Here is a 19188-nt window from a genome sequence, read left to right on the forward strand (position 1 = left end):
CCAGGCAAGCCCAATGTGGCTTTGGCGGGCCTGGTTTTTGTATGCTTATTTTAACACGCAATGAAATATTAATATTATAATTTTTTTTATGGAACTGGAAATTTGTCTGGAGTTTATATGAATTTCAGGTTTCAAAAATTATTCCTTTGCCTGCAATCTTGATTTCAGGTTTCCAGAAACAATTGCAGTTAAATTTTTAGTCGTGAAAAGTTATACTGTTTTGGTGTTGATAGGAATGGCTTGATAAGAAAGTCAAAATTATGCTTTACAGAGGCACGCTTTATGCAGATAGGAGACTACGAATCTCAGCATTGGAGTCTTCTTTCGGAATCGCCTGTAGGCGATTCCGAAAGATACCCATGCTCGCGTATCTTTCGGATTGTGTTGTGGCGCTAGAGTTGCAAGTGTTTCATCAATTTCGTTTCTGAAGTGTTTACAATCCCGTAGGTGGAGGTCAATTTGCTTTGGCGTCTTTTCTCTGCTGAAGATACATTCTGCTGGTTCTCGCGTAAATTCTGGATCTTCGGCAAAAATTTTTGTGTCTCCCATTTATTGGGGAAGAGTGAGGTTGGTCGCGCTGCCAGTTCTTACCCTTCTCAGCATAATTGTTTGATATCTCCTGAGTCCAGGAAGAATGGAGTTCTTGTTTTTCGGGATTTCGGTTTTATATTTGCTTCTATATAGTCTTTTTTGTCTTGTTTATTGTACACTTCCCAGAGAAAGACAAAAAGGAGGATGAGGAAGATAAATAGAAAAATATGCAACAGAGGAGAGAATAAATCTGCATTCCTATCGTATGAGTAATTAGAAACCTTTACACTCGGCGCAGTCGACATGATCCTTTGAAAGATGTGGATTCAAATATGTTCGTCTCATGGGGAAGGAAAAGTTATCATAGAGGGCTACCAGCTGGACGGTGAGGAACCAGCTCACCTAAATCCTCTGGCTGATTCAAAAACGAACAGTAAAATTAAACGTCTGGATGCAGAATTCCCACGAGTGTTTCCAGAAGCCGTCCACTACATCCCGTAAAGTAGCTTCGGATAGCCTGGACCTGACAGTAGTGATGCAAAACTATCGATAAATTGACTATCTATACTATCGATAGTTTTTTCCAAGAGTATCGGTAGTTTTTCTATAGTTTTTCGATAGTCGACTTTGATAGTACTATCGATAGTTTTTCGATAGCTTTTTTTTATTATCGATAGTCAGATTTCTGGCGACTATTGATACTATCGGTAGTACTATCGATAGTTTTGCACCACTAGAGCAAACAGTTGCTGCACCGAAGCTCGCCTCCCTTTCTCCTCTGTTCGCCCAAACTCCCGTCTTCGTCATCACTGAAGGCTACACCAAAGTTGGGAAGGTAAGTAATTGGGCTAGTTAATGTCCCATTTGAAAAAAAAATAAATAAGCGTGAAAAAGAAGAGGGAGTGACGCAAACTGCTAGTGCCGCAAAACTATCGATAGTAAATCGTCGACAGTACTATGGATAGGTTTACGACAGTCGACTATCGATAGTGTCCCGATAGTCAATTAACGATACTTTTCCGATAGTCGACTATGGATAGCACTATCCATAGCTTTTCGATAGTCGACTATGCATAGTACTATCGATAGTTTTTCGATAGTCGACTATCGATAGTACTATCGATATTTTTTTTTACTATCGGTAGTCAGATTTCTGGCGACTATCGATAGTACTATCGATAGTTTTGCATTTCTACCAGACAGTCGCAGTTTCTCAACTGCTACAAATGCAAGTGTCTCAACTCGAAAAACAGACAGTTTATGACCGCTATGACCGAAGCTATTAGAGTGCACACACATAAACGGTAAGAAAAGTGAAACCGGATTATTCGACGGCGAATCTTCATGTGCGGCTACGTGGCTTGTCTTGTAAGAGTAAGCCTGCGAAAAAAATCGTTGGATAGAATATACCGACCAAATACTATATCTGGAACTCTTACTCGGAGGGAACGCGAAAAAGAGGTATGAAGTTCGTGTCTGCGAGCACACTGACAATTCGTAGAATCTTTAGAAGGAGAGCTTCAAGATTTCATTGAAAAAAATGTCCGGTTGAACGATTGGATAAGGCAATCTTCCACAAGCATCGAGGACGCAGCTTGCTGGATTGCTTCTATGAGAAGCGTAGGCTCCTGCCGCTCGCTGACCCCGACTTACCAGAAACATCGATCATCCTTCTGGTCATCCATGACATGAACAAAGATGTACTGCGACGAGTGCAATCACAAAACCCAGAGACCACCCAGGACCTTCTACATTCGCTGAAGGGAGCGAGCACAGACTACCCTACTTCTTTCAAACAACCACGGCCAGTGAATAACCCCAGAAGTTCGGCCTTTAAACCTCATTGCGACAGGGGTGCCTAGAAAGTCAGGCAGGTAGCAAGCCCAAGATGAATAATTCAAAACCCAATTCACTTAACTACATTGTATGCCGTGCCGCTGATGAACAATAAAGAAAAGAGTAAATAAGGGTGTACAGTCCTACCCAAAATCGAAGAAGGCTACTGTCTACCTGGTGAAATACGGCATTCTCTAAGCTCCCGTTTTCGTCAGTGGTAAACATGCTAATGCCCTAGTTGACTCCGGGGCATCCGTCAGTCTTGCCAATATAAATATCGCTGACGCAGGAAACATGCGAATTGGAACCCCTATCGAAGTTCACAGTTAGGACGGCACTGTTAAGCTCATGAGAAACTGGGTGACATTGAAAGTTGAATTTCATGGACAGAAACTTACAGTGGAGTTGCTACTCGTAGAAGATGTCGACTTTGTCTTCATTTTATCTCGACCCGATCTAAGGCGCTTCCGAATGACCGTCTTATGGACGGACAAAATAGCACTAGACCAGGGGGCGGACGCCCACCTTGCCGACAACAGTTCAAATACTCCGAATCGTGAAGAGTCCCGAGGAAGTGCCTACCTCGTACCCGCGGATCTAATATGTGTGGAAACATATCCACCTCCAACCTCGATTATTAAGGTTTCTTTCACACTTCGGCACACTTAGGCAATGCGAAAGAAACCTTACAGTGTGTCTTATGAAAACAAATTGTCGCTCAAACATGAGTTACAAGAAACGCTAGATGCCGAGATCATCAGGCCAGCGACATCAAAATTCGCATCCCCAATCACCTTCGTACCGCCAAATTAATTCCCAGACAGAACGCTTCCCGTTCCCAACACCTCACATAGATGACATCATCAAAAAAGCTGCGCGACTCCAGCAAAACGGACGCCACCAAGCGGGAAAACTGGGAACCAGCCGGACCAGGTCGCTCCGCGCCCCTCCGCGTCTCTCGTAGCTTTCGCGGACACGTGTTGTCGGCACGGTGGCGAACAGTGTAATTTCACGAAGGTCCGAAAATTTCTTAAGTTTGCCTGAGTGTTCATTACTGTGGTGAAGCCTCAGTAGATTGTTTCCTTCCATCACGTGTCTGAAAGCCCGTTTACTCCACAACTCACGGTCGCGTGCTTTCGATTTCTTGGATGGGGAGGAATCACAGAAAAACGTTTTGATTTCTTTTCTGTCTCTAATCACATTCAAAGTGACGACTGTTTTGTAACTGATAAGTGGTTTCTTTGTAAGGATGTAGAAAAGTGGGCTGAGGACGACAGATAATGCATTTCACTGGAGGGAACCCCGATGTTGCAGTGAAGTGAAAGGGAAGGTTCGATAGCTGCTTTTCTTGAGTTTGGTTGTGTTCGGTTAGCTTCAAGTTTGAGCCACCCACGCCGGTCGGTGCGTTGGCTATTCATCTTGGTTGCTTTTCGCCGAAAAAGCCTCTGGACCACACCGAAGAAGTTGGGCTGATTTCGCAATTACTTGATTTAGGGAAATTTGCTCGCTGCAAATGATGAATGAGGGAAATTATATGTTTTCAAAAGATGGGGGACGAGTCTCGCAACGTTAGAAGCTGTCACGGCATTTTAGTCTATCGCGCCTCCAATATTTATATTATACCCCCGTCGAAGCCAGCAGCAATATACGACTACATTGCTCAGGCTGACCGGCCACAAAAAATACTCATTTTCTCCGTTCAGGATTCGAAGCAAAGTTCAATGCAGAGATGTTCTGCGTGAATCTAAGATGGAGACTCTCTTCAGTTTGTGTCCGCGCTGCCGGCTAGAACCATTTGGCTAAGTTTAAGTAGTATCTCTCTGACTGTCAAATATACTTTTATTCAGCAGTTCACCTACTAACTAGTCAACTAAGCTCATAGTTCAACCCGAAGAATATACTAATATCGCTTTAGTGGGACCATAGTACGTAATATAATACATAACCCGCTAGTCAAAATGACTTCTCGATTGCTACTAAAACCTGAATTGAAATACGAGTGTCAGCTGCTTAGTGGGGCGCCAGCGGGTTAACATGCTTCTTGGCTCAAGAAGTGATTGCTTAATTTTCGCAATTTTCCTGAAGCCAAGTGTTGTTGACCGAGCAGGCGTCTGGAGCTGTTTCTTAAACGCGGATACGCACAGAAGCTCCATTTCGCGGACAGATAAGTCGCATGGTCGAGGCATGCGAGTTAGCTGAAAATTACTCTCGGTGGAACAATTCTGTAGTCATCGCCGCTTTCCTTTGATGGTAAAAACTGATTAGTCTGTTACCGTCTCTCCGGAGCCCATAGTTTCGGTTTTGAACGAAATCTCCGAAACGAAAGTTAGACACGAAAAGAACAAAAAACACCGGGAAAACAAAACTATGCTTTGCAAGTTTATGTGCACCGGCTACACTTAACCGTCTCAGTTCAAATACCTATAAAATTGGGCAATAAACAAAAGAAAATGTGTTCAATTGAACGCGCCACCTCTTCAGGCGGCCCGGCCGAGCCGACGCGACCTGGACTCAGTTGCCATGTTTGTTTGGTGGTGGCGCCCTTTATAGGTCGCTGGAGTCGCGAATGCTCGTGGTTTTCCAGGACCGACCACTTCAAAGGTTATTGCCAGGTTCCCCTACAAGAAGACACCAAGCGCTACACAGCTTTTGTGACGCCATTTGATGTCTATACGAATATAACCGGCTACCATTCGGCTGGAAGAGCTCTGGAGCGTGGTTTCAAAAGATGACGAATGAAGTACTTAAATACTTTTTGGGACATTTCTTCGATGTCTATGTTGATGATATTATCGTCTATTCCTGGACAAGAGAGCAGCACGACCACCTGTCTCGAGTTCTCGAAGCACTCAGCGCTGCCAGGTTGAAGATCAACATAAAAAAAAGCGCATCCTTCGAAAAAATAGTGGTGCTCCTCGGACGAGTTTTCAACGGAAAAAAAACAAAAAGCACCAAAGAGGAATCAGTGCAAAGAATCTCAAAGCTGAACCCCCCTCGCCCCCCCCCCCCCCCCCCCCCCTCGAAGTTTTACGATGTACATTTTCGTGTTTTTCTCAGGCTTGCTGGAGATTTCTGGGGATTTGTAGATGATTACACCACAAACACAATGTGCCTAACCGCACTAATTAAGGAAGATACGCCATTTGTATGGTGCCATGAGTGCGAGAGGGTGTGTATCAGTACTTGGTCAAGGTAATCTCTTCTGATTCGGTCTTGGTATAGCCCGAGTACGAACAACATTTTGAACTTTAAACATACAACTGAAGGAACAAAAACCACTCCCATTGCAGAAAAAAAATGATCAACAGTGAAGTGGAATTACGACACACGACACCAGAGTGTCGTTACAAAGATACAACCCGGGGGCATGACTTTAGTGCGAAAAGGCTTGCAGAGTTCAAGACCGCCTTTTATGTGGTAATTAAGATATGCAAGCAACAAGGAATCCTCCAGGCGTTTTACTACATGGGACCAAACAACATTACCGAAATGGCTTCTATTCGAAACATCGTTCCCTATCATCTCAGGATGGTTGAGGACAAAAGCCACGGCGAATGATTAGTTCCAAGAGAAAGACAAGAAGAAAGATGACGAAGATAGATAGAAAAGATGAAACAGAGGAGGGAATAAGTCTTCATTCCTCTTGTATGAGTAATTAGAAACCTTTACATTTATGATGGCGGTTGAGTCGTTTTCACAATTCAAATTGTTTCTCTCGGCAAAGTTTGTATAATATTTTTTTTTTAATTTTTTAAAATTTGTTTACGTTCTTGGAAAGGATGGGACGACTATACTTTTTGGCAACTTTGATAGCAATCTCGTTTCCCTTGATTTCTGTGTATCTGTGGGTCCAACGCAAGAATATCGTAATGTTCTGGTTTTTCTGTGTTGGTGTTGCTATCCAGTTATACGCCGTCTGGAAGCGTTCCTGGTCTACATGATAGAATGCGCTAGTGTGCCAAGTGGTAACTGCCTTATACAAAGGGAATAGCTTTAAGTGACAAAAGATCACAACGCACTATTTTTCTATGTAGGAATAGCGGTAAAATGAAATATTCTTGAAGCTGAGATAGTCTTGGGTCGGGGTAAATTACACTAAATTGTTCATCACAAAAAAAAAAAAAAAAAACGCGGGAGAATTTAGAACAGAAGCTGACAATTCGCAGCAAGAAAATTACAGCGTGTTAAATAACTCGGAAGTGAAAACATAAAATTGACACTGTAGAAACCACGATGTAGAAGGTTCACCAGATCGACTGTCGTATATGCTATTGCAACAAAGAAGTTACGTTTGTTTGTCGCGAAAATGTCAAATATCAGTCACCGCTTGGAATACAGCATATAACGTGCCAGCAAGCTTACAAATAAACTGTTTAATATTAGGCTGATAATGTGCCAACAGAATTTAGTTTACTCAAACGATGGAAGAAAAGTGCAAAATATAATGCCCAGTACTCAGAGGAAAGCTGAAGTAATTGAACACAGATAGATAGACTACCGCGTCAACGACAAAATAAACGTTGCAATTAGTAAGTGTGTTATGTTTTCGTTGCCTAAGTCCTGAAACAATATCTGTTAAACTGCAGAATGATGTCCAAACATCCCTATAATTGTTCGTATAGGCTAGTAACGATTGAACTTGTCTTGAAAATGATTTGCCAATGCTTTCATCGTGTCACTGTTTCACATAGCACTATATTTTGTTACACTGAATAATTTCCAGGTGTCTTATATCCGTATGTTTTCACTCTTTTTCTTCTGACTCCGTTTCCATGTGGAGAACTGCGAACTTGATCAAATGAATACCTCCGAAACTAAAATTTTATACGTGCAGTAGTTGTGGTTAGGAATAAGCAACTAAGTAAAACGAAACAAGTAAAATACATAAAAAATTGTGATGTGGGAAGGGTTAAAGAGGCCTCATAAAGTGCGTTTTCTTAGAGTTCGTGAATATTGCGTCAACCTATATTTTTTATCGCAATATGCCACTCACCGCAATTATGTTCGTCGCTGCCATCTCCACAGCTGTCGACATAATTGCACACTTCAAAATGGAAGATACAAGCTCCATTTGCGCACTTGAAGTCCTCTTCGCATGACGAAGGATCAGGTGCTTAAAAAAAAAAAATAAGTGTCAAAAACACAAACATCGACCCTAGAGCTGCTCACACATCGGGATGTTATTTGCTTTTAATGTAGGTAATGGAGTGCAGTAATTAAAGTAACACACTAATCAGAAGACACAAGAAAATCGAGGATGGTCACTTACGAGGCAGGCCGCAGGCTGCATACTTGATTTCGTCTATGGCGAAGTACCCGACATTCGCAGGGTGCTGAAGCCCACTAAAATGGAGCTGAAAACATAAACCAAATGGCGGCTATATTAAAGCCACACAAATGACGCGCTGCTTTTAGATATAGCTACCGGCATATTAAGAAAGGCCGGTCTTGGCGAGAACTCAGTATATCAATATCTCTGCTCAGCCATCGAGATAGCTGAATTGTCCACTGAAAGTGCCCCAAGACCGACTCCCGAACCAATAGGCGTGAACACAACAGGTCACGCTTCGCATTTTTACGGGTGACACATAGCAGGGATTGTGCTGGCGGCGTTTCTTGCTGTCGGTCGTCGCAGCGGAGAAGAGAAACCCTTCTTCCTCTCTTGGCCCGAGGAAAGATAAATCGGGTGTTTCCAATCGTCGCGCCGCGCGGAGAGAGAATATTATGCGTCCCAATCTCCGCTCATCGCTGAACGCCCCCATCATTACACCTTCCCTTCACCGCTCAGCAGTATCGGAAAAACTTGCACATTCGCTGTCGTCGGCAATGCCGCAGACTCTTCCTAATGGCGTCGCCGCGTCAAGACCGTACTCCATTCCAGGAGCAAGCTGGGAGGGAACGGGTATCTTACGCAGCAGCCCCCGTGCACGAATACCTCCGACGTGGCCAACACGCAACAAACGTTTCACCGATTTCAGTCTTCGCCGAATCCGTGCTCTGCGCAGCGACAACGTTCCACTAATCGTAACCGGCGGCTTCAACGTCGACCTTGGCGGCCGCAGTAGCGAGTGGTTCCTCAGCCTCGTGGAAGCGGAATGGGGCCTCTGCGTGGTGTCCGATGTCAGCGCACCGACAACGCGTGCCGACACCACCATCGACCTCGTGCTTACGTAATTAGATAATAAAAAAGCATTTGACACAGTATCACAGTCACTGTTATTGCTCAAATTAGAGCTTCTAAACCTAGACACTGCCATATTTAAGTGGATGAAAGCATATCTATCATCACGTCGTCAGTGGGTTATTTTGAATGAGGAAACTTTTAATTTGATGAAGGTTACATTTAGTGGTTTTCGATGACGCTCAGCAGATTTTTAATTGAAACATACATTTGTGTTCAATAATTAAAAAAAAGTAACTTACAAATCTTAGTCAATTATTTCGCATTGTGACAATCAGTCCCCATATTATGTTCCCTGCACAAACACCATTAGGTAGCTTTCACGGCTCCTTTAAAAAAAAAAAATCTGTAAAACCTAAAAAAAAAAAAAAATTCAGCCTTTCTACTTTGGTCAAGAAGGAAGACCAGCGAAGCTGTACTACGGTGGGAATGAAGTAATGGCTGGCCGCAAGTCGGAAAGCCAGAGTGGAAAGGCTGGGAAGGTTGCGCCATCTATGAGCGACGGTGGCAACCAGACAACTGGCAAGCCGGTTGTCTGGTTGTCACCGTCGCTTACAGAAGGCGACAGCTGTCCAGAGTTTCGTGTCATCATTTGTTTGCTGACAGACACGATACTGGGGAAACTGGTTCTTCACAGCTCCGCTGTCAAAAAACCTGTGGAGAACGCGCAACTCACGGATACACCGCAGAGCCAGTGGCCAAAAACTACGGCAGGCGTCGCCTAAACGCGAAAGGGGCGACGCTGCCAAATTGCGCCGCAGTTGAAGTAGATATCCCGACTGCCATACTCAGGCTAAACCCTCTGACGTCACACCTCTGAGGTGGCGCTGCCGTTGGTACAGCGCATGTGCAGACGCCTCCTCTCACGCGAATATGGTTTCTGCGCACGCCCCAGCGGCGTGTTGGTCTATAAAGAGTGAAACCTTCAGAGAGATGCAGAGTATGGCTTATCGTGTTCACACTTTATGCTCAGTGACTCGCCCCCTGAACGTTGTTATATGCGAACGCCGAACTCTCATTGGATGCTGGACCATAATAAGGTACGCACGACTCGGCACGTCCCTCGTATCATAAACTCTCAGTGACCGTACTCGTGAGCTATATTAAACAGTTGCGCGCACCGTTCGTTTTTACGCCGAGAACTGAAATAACTAAACGAAAACACTCAAGACTTTTTACGTGTAGGAAGGCTTTTGCATTCCTACACGCAGCGCATTCCAAGAAGCAGCGCGCCACGTCTTCCTATGGCACTCCGGCAGCGACCTCACGCTCCACCACTGCGCTGGCGCGGCACCCCCGCCGGCTGCATGGCTTCCCTGACGAAGCATCTGCGTCGCTGTGCTTTTGGCCAATGGGACTTTAAGCGCCGTTTCGCTCAGTCAATGGGAACTTTGGTGACGTTTTTCGCTGCTGCGGATAACGCCGGCTTCGCTCCATGGGACACTTATCGCTTTTGCATTAAAATGCTTTAGCATAAAAAAGCGAGGTAATGGTAATAAGGAACTGTAATAAAACAAAATAATTTTAATGATTAGCTTTTTGTAAGTAGTTACGTGAGAGATGTTTCTGAGTCGGCATTTTTATGGTAGTAACACGATATATACCGGCCTCGTGAGTTTTAAAATCCAGAAATTACCGTCGTGCGCGTTACTATTGGTGCGTGCAGTTAGTCGACCGAGTTAGGGTGTGTATTCATGTCGGAATGGGAATATTTTTAACGCAGAATTTGATTCTTGAGGAAGCAGACGTTCATCTCGCGAGGGTTCATTTAGCGTGTCGCGTGGCACCATAGAAAGCACTAGAGGTGACCGGCTGCCAACATCTTCCATAAGCCACAAACAAAGGAGGAAAGCATAAGAGGCCGGAAAGAGGTCGAGGCGACGCCGTAGCGCTTCTAAAATCGTTTGCCAGTGCCCCTTAAGGTTTCGGCAGCAACACGGAAATAATGCAGTCATATTGAATCTATAGATCACACCCTCATATGCAGGATGACTTTTTTAAGCAGCGCAGCCAACGTTAACTCCAGCTTGAGCCTTCCAGGCACGCGACGCCGTTTCTAGCGTCGTCGCGTCCTCCTTTCGTACACTTTCTTTTGTCGCTTTCGAAAAAAAATTCACAAATGAAGTGTCGTCAAAGCATATCGGGCTTCTAATTCCTGCCAATTCAGCGTTTTGTTTTTCACAATCGATCTTTTCCACATACCGACGGCACCAGGCGGTGGCAAAACGAACTAAAATTGAGAAAGTGACCTACTTCTGCTACCAATCGAAAATGGGAGCTACGCTACCAGTTTCTTCGCCCTCTGAGTTGCGGCGCGAGCCCAACAAGACCTTAAAAAGGGGCATTCGTGGCGTCTGCCCAAACGTCGTGTTTTTCTTTCCGTCCACTTTCTTTGTCTTTGTAACAGAATTATATATATGCTGCAATTACGTGTTCTACCCGCTAATCCACAGCCTCCTTCCGAATTTCCTCGATCTTTCGTGCCGACTTCCGCAGCTTGGCATCGGATGCAAGCGCGTGCGCAGAACGCTTCTCGAAAAAGGTCCATTGCGTTCGACGGAGCTTGCGGCACTTGTGTTTCGCAGCCGGCTAACCCTCTTCGGCTCTCTCTTGGCTCTACACGCCTCACTTTTAGGCTAAATTAAAGCTAACGTAAGTAATAATTCAATTCTACATTAAAAGGCACGAAGGAGGACGCGGTGCTGCTTTAAAAAGAAACGGCGGCTAGCGCCAGGAAGACAGTGACTGGGCATGAGCTTTCGCTGCGTTCGTCGTAAAACGAAATTCTACGACTTACTGATCGATAACTCAGTATACAACTTTTTTCTTTTTTAAGTTTCGATTTTGTTTAAGCAGTTACAGTGTGGTGCTTGGAGCGGGTCTCCGAGCGGTGCGTTTACCGAGTCCTAAAAAGTGGCTCCTCGATTTCCACCCGATGACGTCACGGAAGTGTCATGGCGTCGTCGGCTGCGACCTTGACGCGGTGTGATAGCAGCGGTGGTGGATAGGCGGCAGACGCCTCTTCTGCGGCACGTAGCTGTCCGGCCGGACACTCCACAGAAATGTCGGTAGCCAGGAGTTAAGACACCGTAACGTCGGCGACACTCTCGTCTGCTCCTGCTTTTTTTGCCTGGACTTCTAACACCAACCGCGCCAGGACCGCGACACCTGACAGCATGAGACGCCTGTTTTTGTGACGCTATTTTTTTAGCACTTCGGCACCAGTTTTGATGCATCGGCAGAATGGGACTCTAAGCGCACCAGTCGGAGACGCGTTGCGGGCTCTGTGTCTACAGGTGACGTCATCACACGGATAAGGCGCCAACTCGGCACCTGCGCACGACACGGAGCATCCTTCGACGCAATGACTGGACGCGAGGCCTAGGCGAAAGCTGTAACACCCGCGTTTTTACACTATGTCTGCGCTGGATCTCCCGCGATGACGTCAACACGCTAGTTCGCGTCCTTTGAGAATTGTAGGTGGTGGTGGTGTCCAAATCCGCTGACTCACCCTCACTTCTCCCGGGTAGCGTCCGAGAACAACTGAACCGAGGTGCCAGATTCTTTCTGAAGGCGGTGGTGCAACGGCACGCAAAGTCCAGACATTCATCTTGTACCCCTTGGTTTCAAGTTCAAGGTCCACGTGGGTGGAAGTGTCTAGTGAAGATAGTCGCGGAAGAAAAAGGAAAATCAGGAACTCAGAACCATTACATAGCCGCCGCAGACCCATTGGAGATTTGGCAAAACAAAAATGCTCAGATAAAATAAATGATGTTTAACAGAACGCAAAATATAGATTATTATGATTAAAATCTTGATATAAATCATAATACAAATAGTAATTCAGCATATTATTTCTTTCATGATTTTTCTAATGCAAGATTTACTATAATAATTTGTGTTTTCGAGTGAGTGTCTGGCTGTAGTAGTACTGGTGTAAAAAGAGGGTGATTGCCTCTTTGTTTTTCGTTGGCGGTTTTTGTGTCTCTTTGTGGCATTTTCAATTTGAGCGTTTCTCCAGTGAAATCCATTTCAGCTGCGTTCGAGACTTTCTGTGCCTGTGTCGTCCTTTGCTTGCCAGCAGTCTCGGGGTTTGTTTATATCTAAACTTCACTAGCTGGTTTGCGCCCTTACGTTTGGTTCATTAAACCGAACCTTTGACAAAAAATATGTTTGAAAATATATTTTAGTAACCGTTTGTCTATGATTTCAATCTGGCCCATGACTTGGGCCTTTCATTTCTAATAAAGTTCTCTCCTCCTCTCCTCCTCCCTTACAATTTAAGTGTTTTCATTCGCACTTATTTTGTAATACCGGATGTCCGAAATAGCGGCCAGGCTCTTTAAACCGACCGCAAAATTCGGTTTCTTAACCTACCGCGCTACGATTTTGTGCAGCGTTGCCCACAGATGGTGCATTTTTTTGGTGAAATTTGCGAAGAGCGAACTTACCTGACGAAAAAGTAAATAAATAAAAAGTCTTAGCTGCTATGGAAACGCCGCGAAGCCACCGGTCTTCAAACAATACGGCCCCGTTTCGCACGGGAGACAAGAGATGGCGCAAGCGGTCGCGACGCCAACTGCCGCCAACGAACGAGCATACCGCGCCGAGAGCCGGCGGCATTAGCAGACGATTTTTTCGACTGAAAAGCGATTCCAGTGAGTGAATACAGAATATAAATGTATGTTTCTTAAGTAACAAAATCAAACAAAACTGCCATATTCTAAGAACAAGGCATTACAGGTTTGTTGCAATCGTGTCATCGGACAGATTGATCGCATGTTAGGGTAAAAAGTGTCTCGGCAGCTGGATGACCGCCCAAAGGGCATACGAGATCTCAAGGTTATCAACAACTCTGAACAGTCAATAGAACCAAGCACAACCTGATTAAAAAGTGTATATCTCTAGGAATTCTTCTACCATGCAGAGTTAAAAGATTGAAAGATAGAGGCCCACCAAAAGAGAGTGGTAGCTGTAAAAGCGGCGGCGGCCAATATATCTATCAAATAACATTTGTACAAATCTACACTGAACATTTTCAACTAAATTGCTGTGTGACGTCGCAATAGAGTTCCATATTGCGGACGAGAACTCAAGACGCGATCTAAGAAGTGCATCGTACAAGGTTAACAGACACGCAGGAAAATGAAACTTCCTTGTCAAGCGCGAAATGACGCCAAGGCAGCGGAGACCATGACAAACAATACGAGAAACGTGTAAACTAAAATCTAATAAGATGCATCCCTTTAACCGCCTTCGCCTCAAGAACCACAATAAGAAGAAAAAAAAGCTCTTCTTGTAGAGAATTATTGGTTTACTAATTTACATGGTGTGTTAAAATATACGTGGGTGAATTTTATATTAGCTGGCTGTCATTTTATTAAGACCTACACGTGTTTCAAACATCAAAAAGCATAGTTCCTTCCTCTGGCAACCCAATTTTGTAAGAACTACTTTGTGCCGCGCACGAATAATACGCGAAACTTCCTTATTTCTTGATGTAACGAAGAGTATAGTAAGGCATTCGGGGGGGGGGGGGGGGGGGGGGGGGGGGGGGCAAGCATTTCGTTTCACTTCTCTTCGTCCTCCTCCTCCTTCTCCTCCTTGGCTGCGCATTCTTTTTCATCTGTGTGGATTGCCCTCCCGCAATCGACCGCCATCATGAGCGTCCGAGGATAGCAAGAGGCGCTCTTCAAAGGAGGCCGTTACTTTTCCTTATAGAGGGGTCTTTAGTTTCCCCGGGGACCTAATAATTTCGCAGAAACGCTGCGCCCTTTTTTCCGGTCTAGAGTTGTGCCGCAAATAGTTTCTAGAACAACCATAGCTTCAACACGTAAATTATTCCGTTATTAGAGAAAAAATCGGTTAGATTGTATGCAACTCACTGGCGTAGTTGTACCAGAAGGTGAACAAGCAAAGATGGTCCGTGTTTCGGATGATGGGCGCCGATGCAATCGCTTTTCCCACAACGTGCTTGGACTCTTTTTCACCCGCAAAGATCATATAGAAACCTGCAAAAATTGAAGCAAACAGTGGTAAAAAACAAAAATTAAGGAATAAATGCGAGCCCGTTCCTAAAAATCTTCCCTTTTCGAAAGTTAACCCGGTGATAGAATGAAAACCCAGTACATGCTCCGCCTGCAGCACGCAAACGTTGCCATTTGCCGGGTTTTGGTTGCACGTGCGACAAAGTGTCATCTAAGGCAGAAAGCTCGCGCTCGAGATGGTGTGCACTTGGTTTTTAACCTGTCACCGACTACACCATAGTCGTTGAAAGGGGGCTAAGATACGGAGGGTACGGATTATTATGTTCATCATTATTGTCTCCAAGCTCGTTTTCTGGCTTTCTCATTGGTTAACGCGGCACCCTCACAAGCTCTCCGGAGATAGTGAGATTATCTGCTCAGGACTCGCCCAATTTTTGTTTTTTTAGGCTGCCAGTGACTATATTGTCAACTTTTATTTTAAATGTCAAATTAAGAACACTGTGCTTGGATTGAGTGGACTTTGAATGTACTCAATATTCCAAAGCTCTTATTTAATCTAATAATAGTTACGTAACAGCTAAGCGTATGTTATAGCACTACAGCTAGATTTCCTGTTCTTTTGAAAATTAATTCAATAACAAAAGTAAGATCTTTACTAATTTTTAAATATTGCAGCCACCTGACCTTCCAAGTTATTACGTATTTCAGCGCAACAGCAATAAAGTCGAAGCTAGTAGATTCAGAATGAGGAAGAGAGTTTACTCCCCTAGTTCATGACAGTTACGGAATGCCAACACCTCAGAAAGAGAGGCGAAATAGACCTGTTGCAAAATGTACGGCGCCGCGACGGCAGGGGATTTTGGGAACCCTCGGTACAGATCACGCGCATTCTCGTTGCGCCTGCGCGACCGCGCGCGAGTCGCGCCAGCAACCGCCAGCAGCCGTCGCAGCCATCCGCCATCCCGCCCATCCGACGGGAACTTTGTACAGTCGGGAGCAAAAGTTTGCGGGGCACGGCAGCGCGTGCCGAAATGCATCGCCGCGCCGTGCAACGGCGCCCCGCCGCATTAAAAAGCCGCGCTTTGCGCATGCGCGCCCTTCCTGCTGGCAGTCATGTCTCTTTCGCTCGTTTCTGTCCTACTCATTCCTGATAACCGGAGTCGGCGCCAGGGGCGCAAGTTGCCGTTTCGCTGACTGTCGTGCCTCGAGTCCTCTTCAGCTGCCTCATCAGCCACGCTGGGTGACGTAGCGCCCGGTTACCCCACCCCGCGTGCTCCGTCACAAATCGCGGCGGCCGAGGCAGCTGATGTAAACGCGCAGCATGACAGCCAGCGAAGCGCTATTTCGCGCCCCTGGCGCCGACTTTTGTTATCAGGAGTGCGTCGGAAAGAAACGAGCAAAAGTGACATGATGGCGAGCCCGAAAGGCGCGCATGCGCAAAGCGCGGCTCCTTAATGCGGCGGCGCGCCGTCGGACGGCGCGGCGATGCCTTTCGGCACGCGCTCCCATGCCCCGCAAACTTTTGCTCCCGACTGTACGTCAGTGGAAGCGTGAACGCATCGCAACGGGTGAAGCTTTTCACTTTGAATACGTTGTTCGTCGTACTTACCTTCACGTCTGGCAGTGTCACTTAATCCACTTAGTTTCACCGCAAACGTAGTAGGGTTCGGCTACGTTAGACAAAACTCTGTCGTTTGCTGCGGGTGCAGCAGACGACAGAGCCGGTACAAAGAAGAGGGATGAGATAGGGGCAGCCTCGCAAAATAGCCAACGCAATACCCTTTCTCCCATATCCGTGCGCTCGTCCGACTCGGCTCTCAGCCGCTCGAACATTGTTGCCATGGTAACCTGCGCCTGCTCGCGTATACCACGTGGTAGAGGGAGGAAAGGCGATGGGTGCGGACTCCCATTATGGGTACCGAGGACTCCCTTATTTGTCGCCCGGCGCGAGCGGGCTTTTGGGAATTTCGCAAAGGGTAGTACGTTCTGGTTATGTAAAGCATACCTCATTTGCCCTGAAAGCGCATGTTGCATGCTTTTTTTAAGTATAGCCAAGTAGCGTAAATTAGTTGTTGCCAGTCTAGTTGCATAAAATAAATTGCTCATATTCAAATCAACCGGTTTCAACACCAAAAATTGCAAAAAGAAAAGACAAAAAGAAGCAGGAACGTCAAAATTTGTTATTCATGTGCACACGAAGAAAAACGTAAACAAACTATGTCGTTGACGCTGCTTCTTACAACACGCGCTCAGATTTACTGGATACGCCTCGGGTGTTCGTCCTAAAAGAAGCTTTCAAGTTTATTTTTTATATGGAGCCACCTGGGAGTACCAGCGTCAACCAGACGTTCTGTTTTCGTTTTGAACATGTTTATAATGTTTGCATTTTTTCCCACAAACCTACATTCATGAAGTTTGAGTACGATGAATCTACTGCCTATAGATATCTATACAAATACATTTTAGTTGTACTCAGTTCATTGGCTTACTCTGTAGATGAGCTAAATTTCTCATCTACAGCTGAGAGACATGTCGCACGTAGAGGCAGACTTAGTTCAGGCTGTATAAGTATACACACAACACACACACACATTTATACGATCATTTTACAACCGGATCGCAATCGGGAATGCACAGGTATTGTCGCTGACAAGATGAGAACGGCATGAAGGAGTTTCAGTTGTCCCGCTTCGCGCGCGAGCTTCTTACTTTCGACAACGCTTCGGCGTCTCGCGACCCTCAAGCGAGAGCCCATAGCCGAAGTAGGACGGAAAGCAGCAAACAAGTACTGGAGGCTCAACATCGGAATAAGACGCCTCGCTCCTGTTTCCATGTCAGTGACTAGAACAGTACGTTGCAACGCAAGCGGCTGCCACAAGGAGGAAAGGGGTTGGAACCCTGCTCGGACGGATCTTCGATTTATTTACCTCCACTCTTTCCAAAAGTTCCCGCTCATACTTGTCAGTCATCCAGCGTTTTGGTTCGCAACGTTCGTGAACGCACCGCTTGCATAAAGGCAGCGGTAACGAGCTACTTTGGCACAGTCACTTTTCCATTGCCGTCGGATAATGCCCGGTGCCCGTTTGACCTTTAATGAGGCGCCAATAAATGATGTCTTTCAGTTCTAACTTATTCTGCTCTTTTGATCTATGACAATATTTGGCCGCCAGCACGGGCAAGAAAGTTCCTCGATTGCATCGTGGATCCTCGTACATACCGTTTGTGGTGTCGTCGTGGTTAAGCTTGGGACTTCCGGGAATTTCTCCAACTTGCCTTCTCTGCCAGGATAGCAGACCTTTGTCTCCGAGACGTCCGAGGTCCCAGCCGCAGGGAGTACTTCGGAAGTCGCAGCTTCCGCAATCTGCCTCATCGACACCGTTTGAGCAGTCCTTGACAAAGTTGCACACCTTGTCCATCGGAACCGTCTCTTCAGTGGTAATGCTACATACGAAGTCATCCGTGATCACCGTGTCTGCAAGTGCAGAAAGTTTTATAGATATATACGTATACGTGTCACTCGGGACCTGCAATGCCGTTTGGTTTGGCGTTATCTAGCGATTAAAGTACGAGACATTGGGTATGCATGGAAGTGGCAGCTTCCATGCAGCACTTTGACAACGTCGCAGACCCTAGTTTCACAAGCAAGAAATGTTGGGTAGGCCAGGAAGCCGTGGGTGTATAACATGCCAGTACGGCGGAAGCTACGGCTCCTGCGGGCCAATCGGAACAACGGAGTGAGGCACGTGCTACGTATCGTCATGCTCCCATATGTGCGCGTTGGGCTCGTGTACGTATGGCATATCGAAGGCGTCGGAGCACAATGCAGCGCGTAGCGTTCGCCATTTGCCGAGTTACACCTCGATAGGGCATAATTTTGGGGCTCTCACACTGACGGCGCCGCCTGACCGTTGCCGACTGCAGGGCTGCTCCGTTCCACTCGAACGGCGCGTTTACGCTTGCGGATTCGCGGGCGGATTTGCGGAGGCGGATTTGTGGAGGCGGATTTGCGGAGGCAGATTTGCGGAGGCGGAAAATATATTTTGGAGCCTGGTGGCGAATTCGACTCGTCGCTGGCGGAGAATTCGGGTCGGTCAAGGACCCATATCGAGATTTTCCGTCTGCGACGCGTCCATTTCGCCACCAGGCTCCAAAATCCACTTTCTGCCTGCGCTGATCCGCCCCGGATTTCGCGAGTGTAAACACGAAATAAGGCATCATTCTCACTGGCTTTGGAATCGCAACCGTGAAGCAGATTTGCTCGATTTCATCGTAAAATTACGCGGGAATTTGTATTGCGTCTTCGAGTAACCGCGTCCGCAAAGCGGTTGAGGACGCGGTTGAACCTCCAGTGTGAACGCGGCGCAGGTCCAATCGCAGTCGACTCTACGATTTGATGGTGGCAAGTAGGCACCGCCAAAAGTGTTGCGTGATGATGCACTTTGTGCGTATGCCATAACCGGCTAAACCAATTACGACTAGAAATGAAAAAGGAACACGAAGTCACACGCCGCATGTGCCATGACGAAGCACTTTTGGGAGTCTTGATTAGCTCCAAAATATCGTAGCGCCGGGTCCGGTTGGACTGAGAGCGAGACGTCCCAAATATTACGAATTGGCAGGTTATATTTTTACCAATCCACGTGTTTTAAAGCC

At 46.1% G+C, this 19188-nt stretch overlaps 1 protein-coding gene across 1 annotated transcript in view; it reads right to left on the bottom strand.

Annotated features, from left to right (window-relative positions):
* LOC8032364 (MAM and LDL-receptor class A domain-containing protein 1) overlaps nucleotides 1–19188 on the bottom strand; it is a 235723-nt gene that overhangs the window by 92683 nt on the left and 123852 nt on the right. The window contains exons 34-38 of the mRNA XM_040206373.3: nucleotides 17753–18007; nucleotides 14434–14559; nucleotides 12060–12205; nucleotides 7637–7721; nucleotides 7361–7480 (exon numbers count right to left, since the gene is read on the bottom strand). Coding sequence (XP_040062307.2) covers nucleotides 7361–7480; nucleotides 7637–7721; nucleotides 12060–12205; nucleotides 14434–14559; nucleotides 17753–18007 — 732 coding nt within the window. The remainder of the gene's footprint in view (nucleotides 1–7360; nucleotides 7481–7636; nucleotides 7722–12059; nucleotides 12206–14433; nucleotides 14560–17752; nucleotides 18008–19188) is intronic.

The sequence above is a fragment of the Ixodes scapularis genome, unplaced genomic scaffold (genome assembly GCF_016920785.2).
Source record: "Ixodes scapularis isolate PalLabHiFi unplaced genomic scaffold, ASM1692078v2 PGA_scaffold6__148_contigs__length_123643588, whole genome shotgun sequence".
In the NCBI taxonomy this organism is placed as follows: Eukaryota; Metazoa; Arthropoda; class Arachnida; order Ixodida; family Ixodidae; genus Ixodes; species Ixodes scapularis.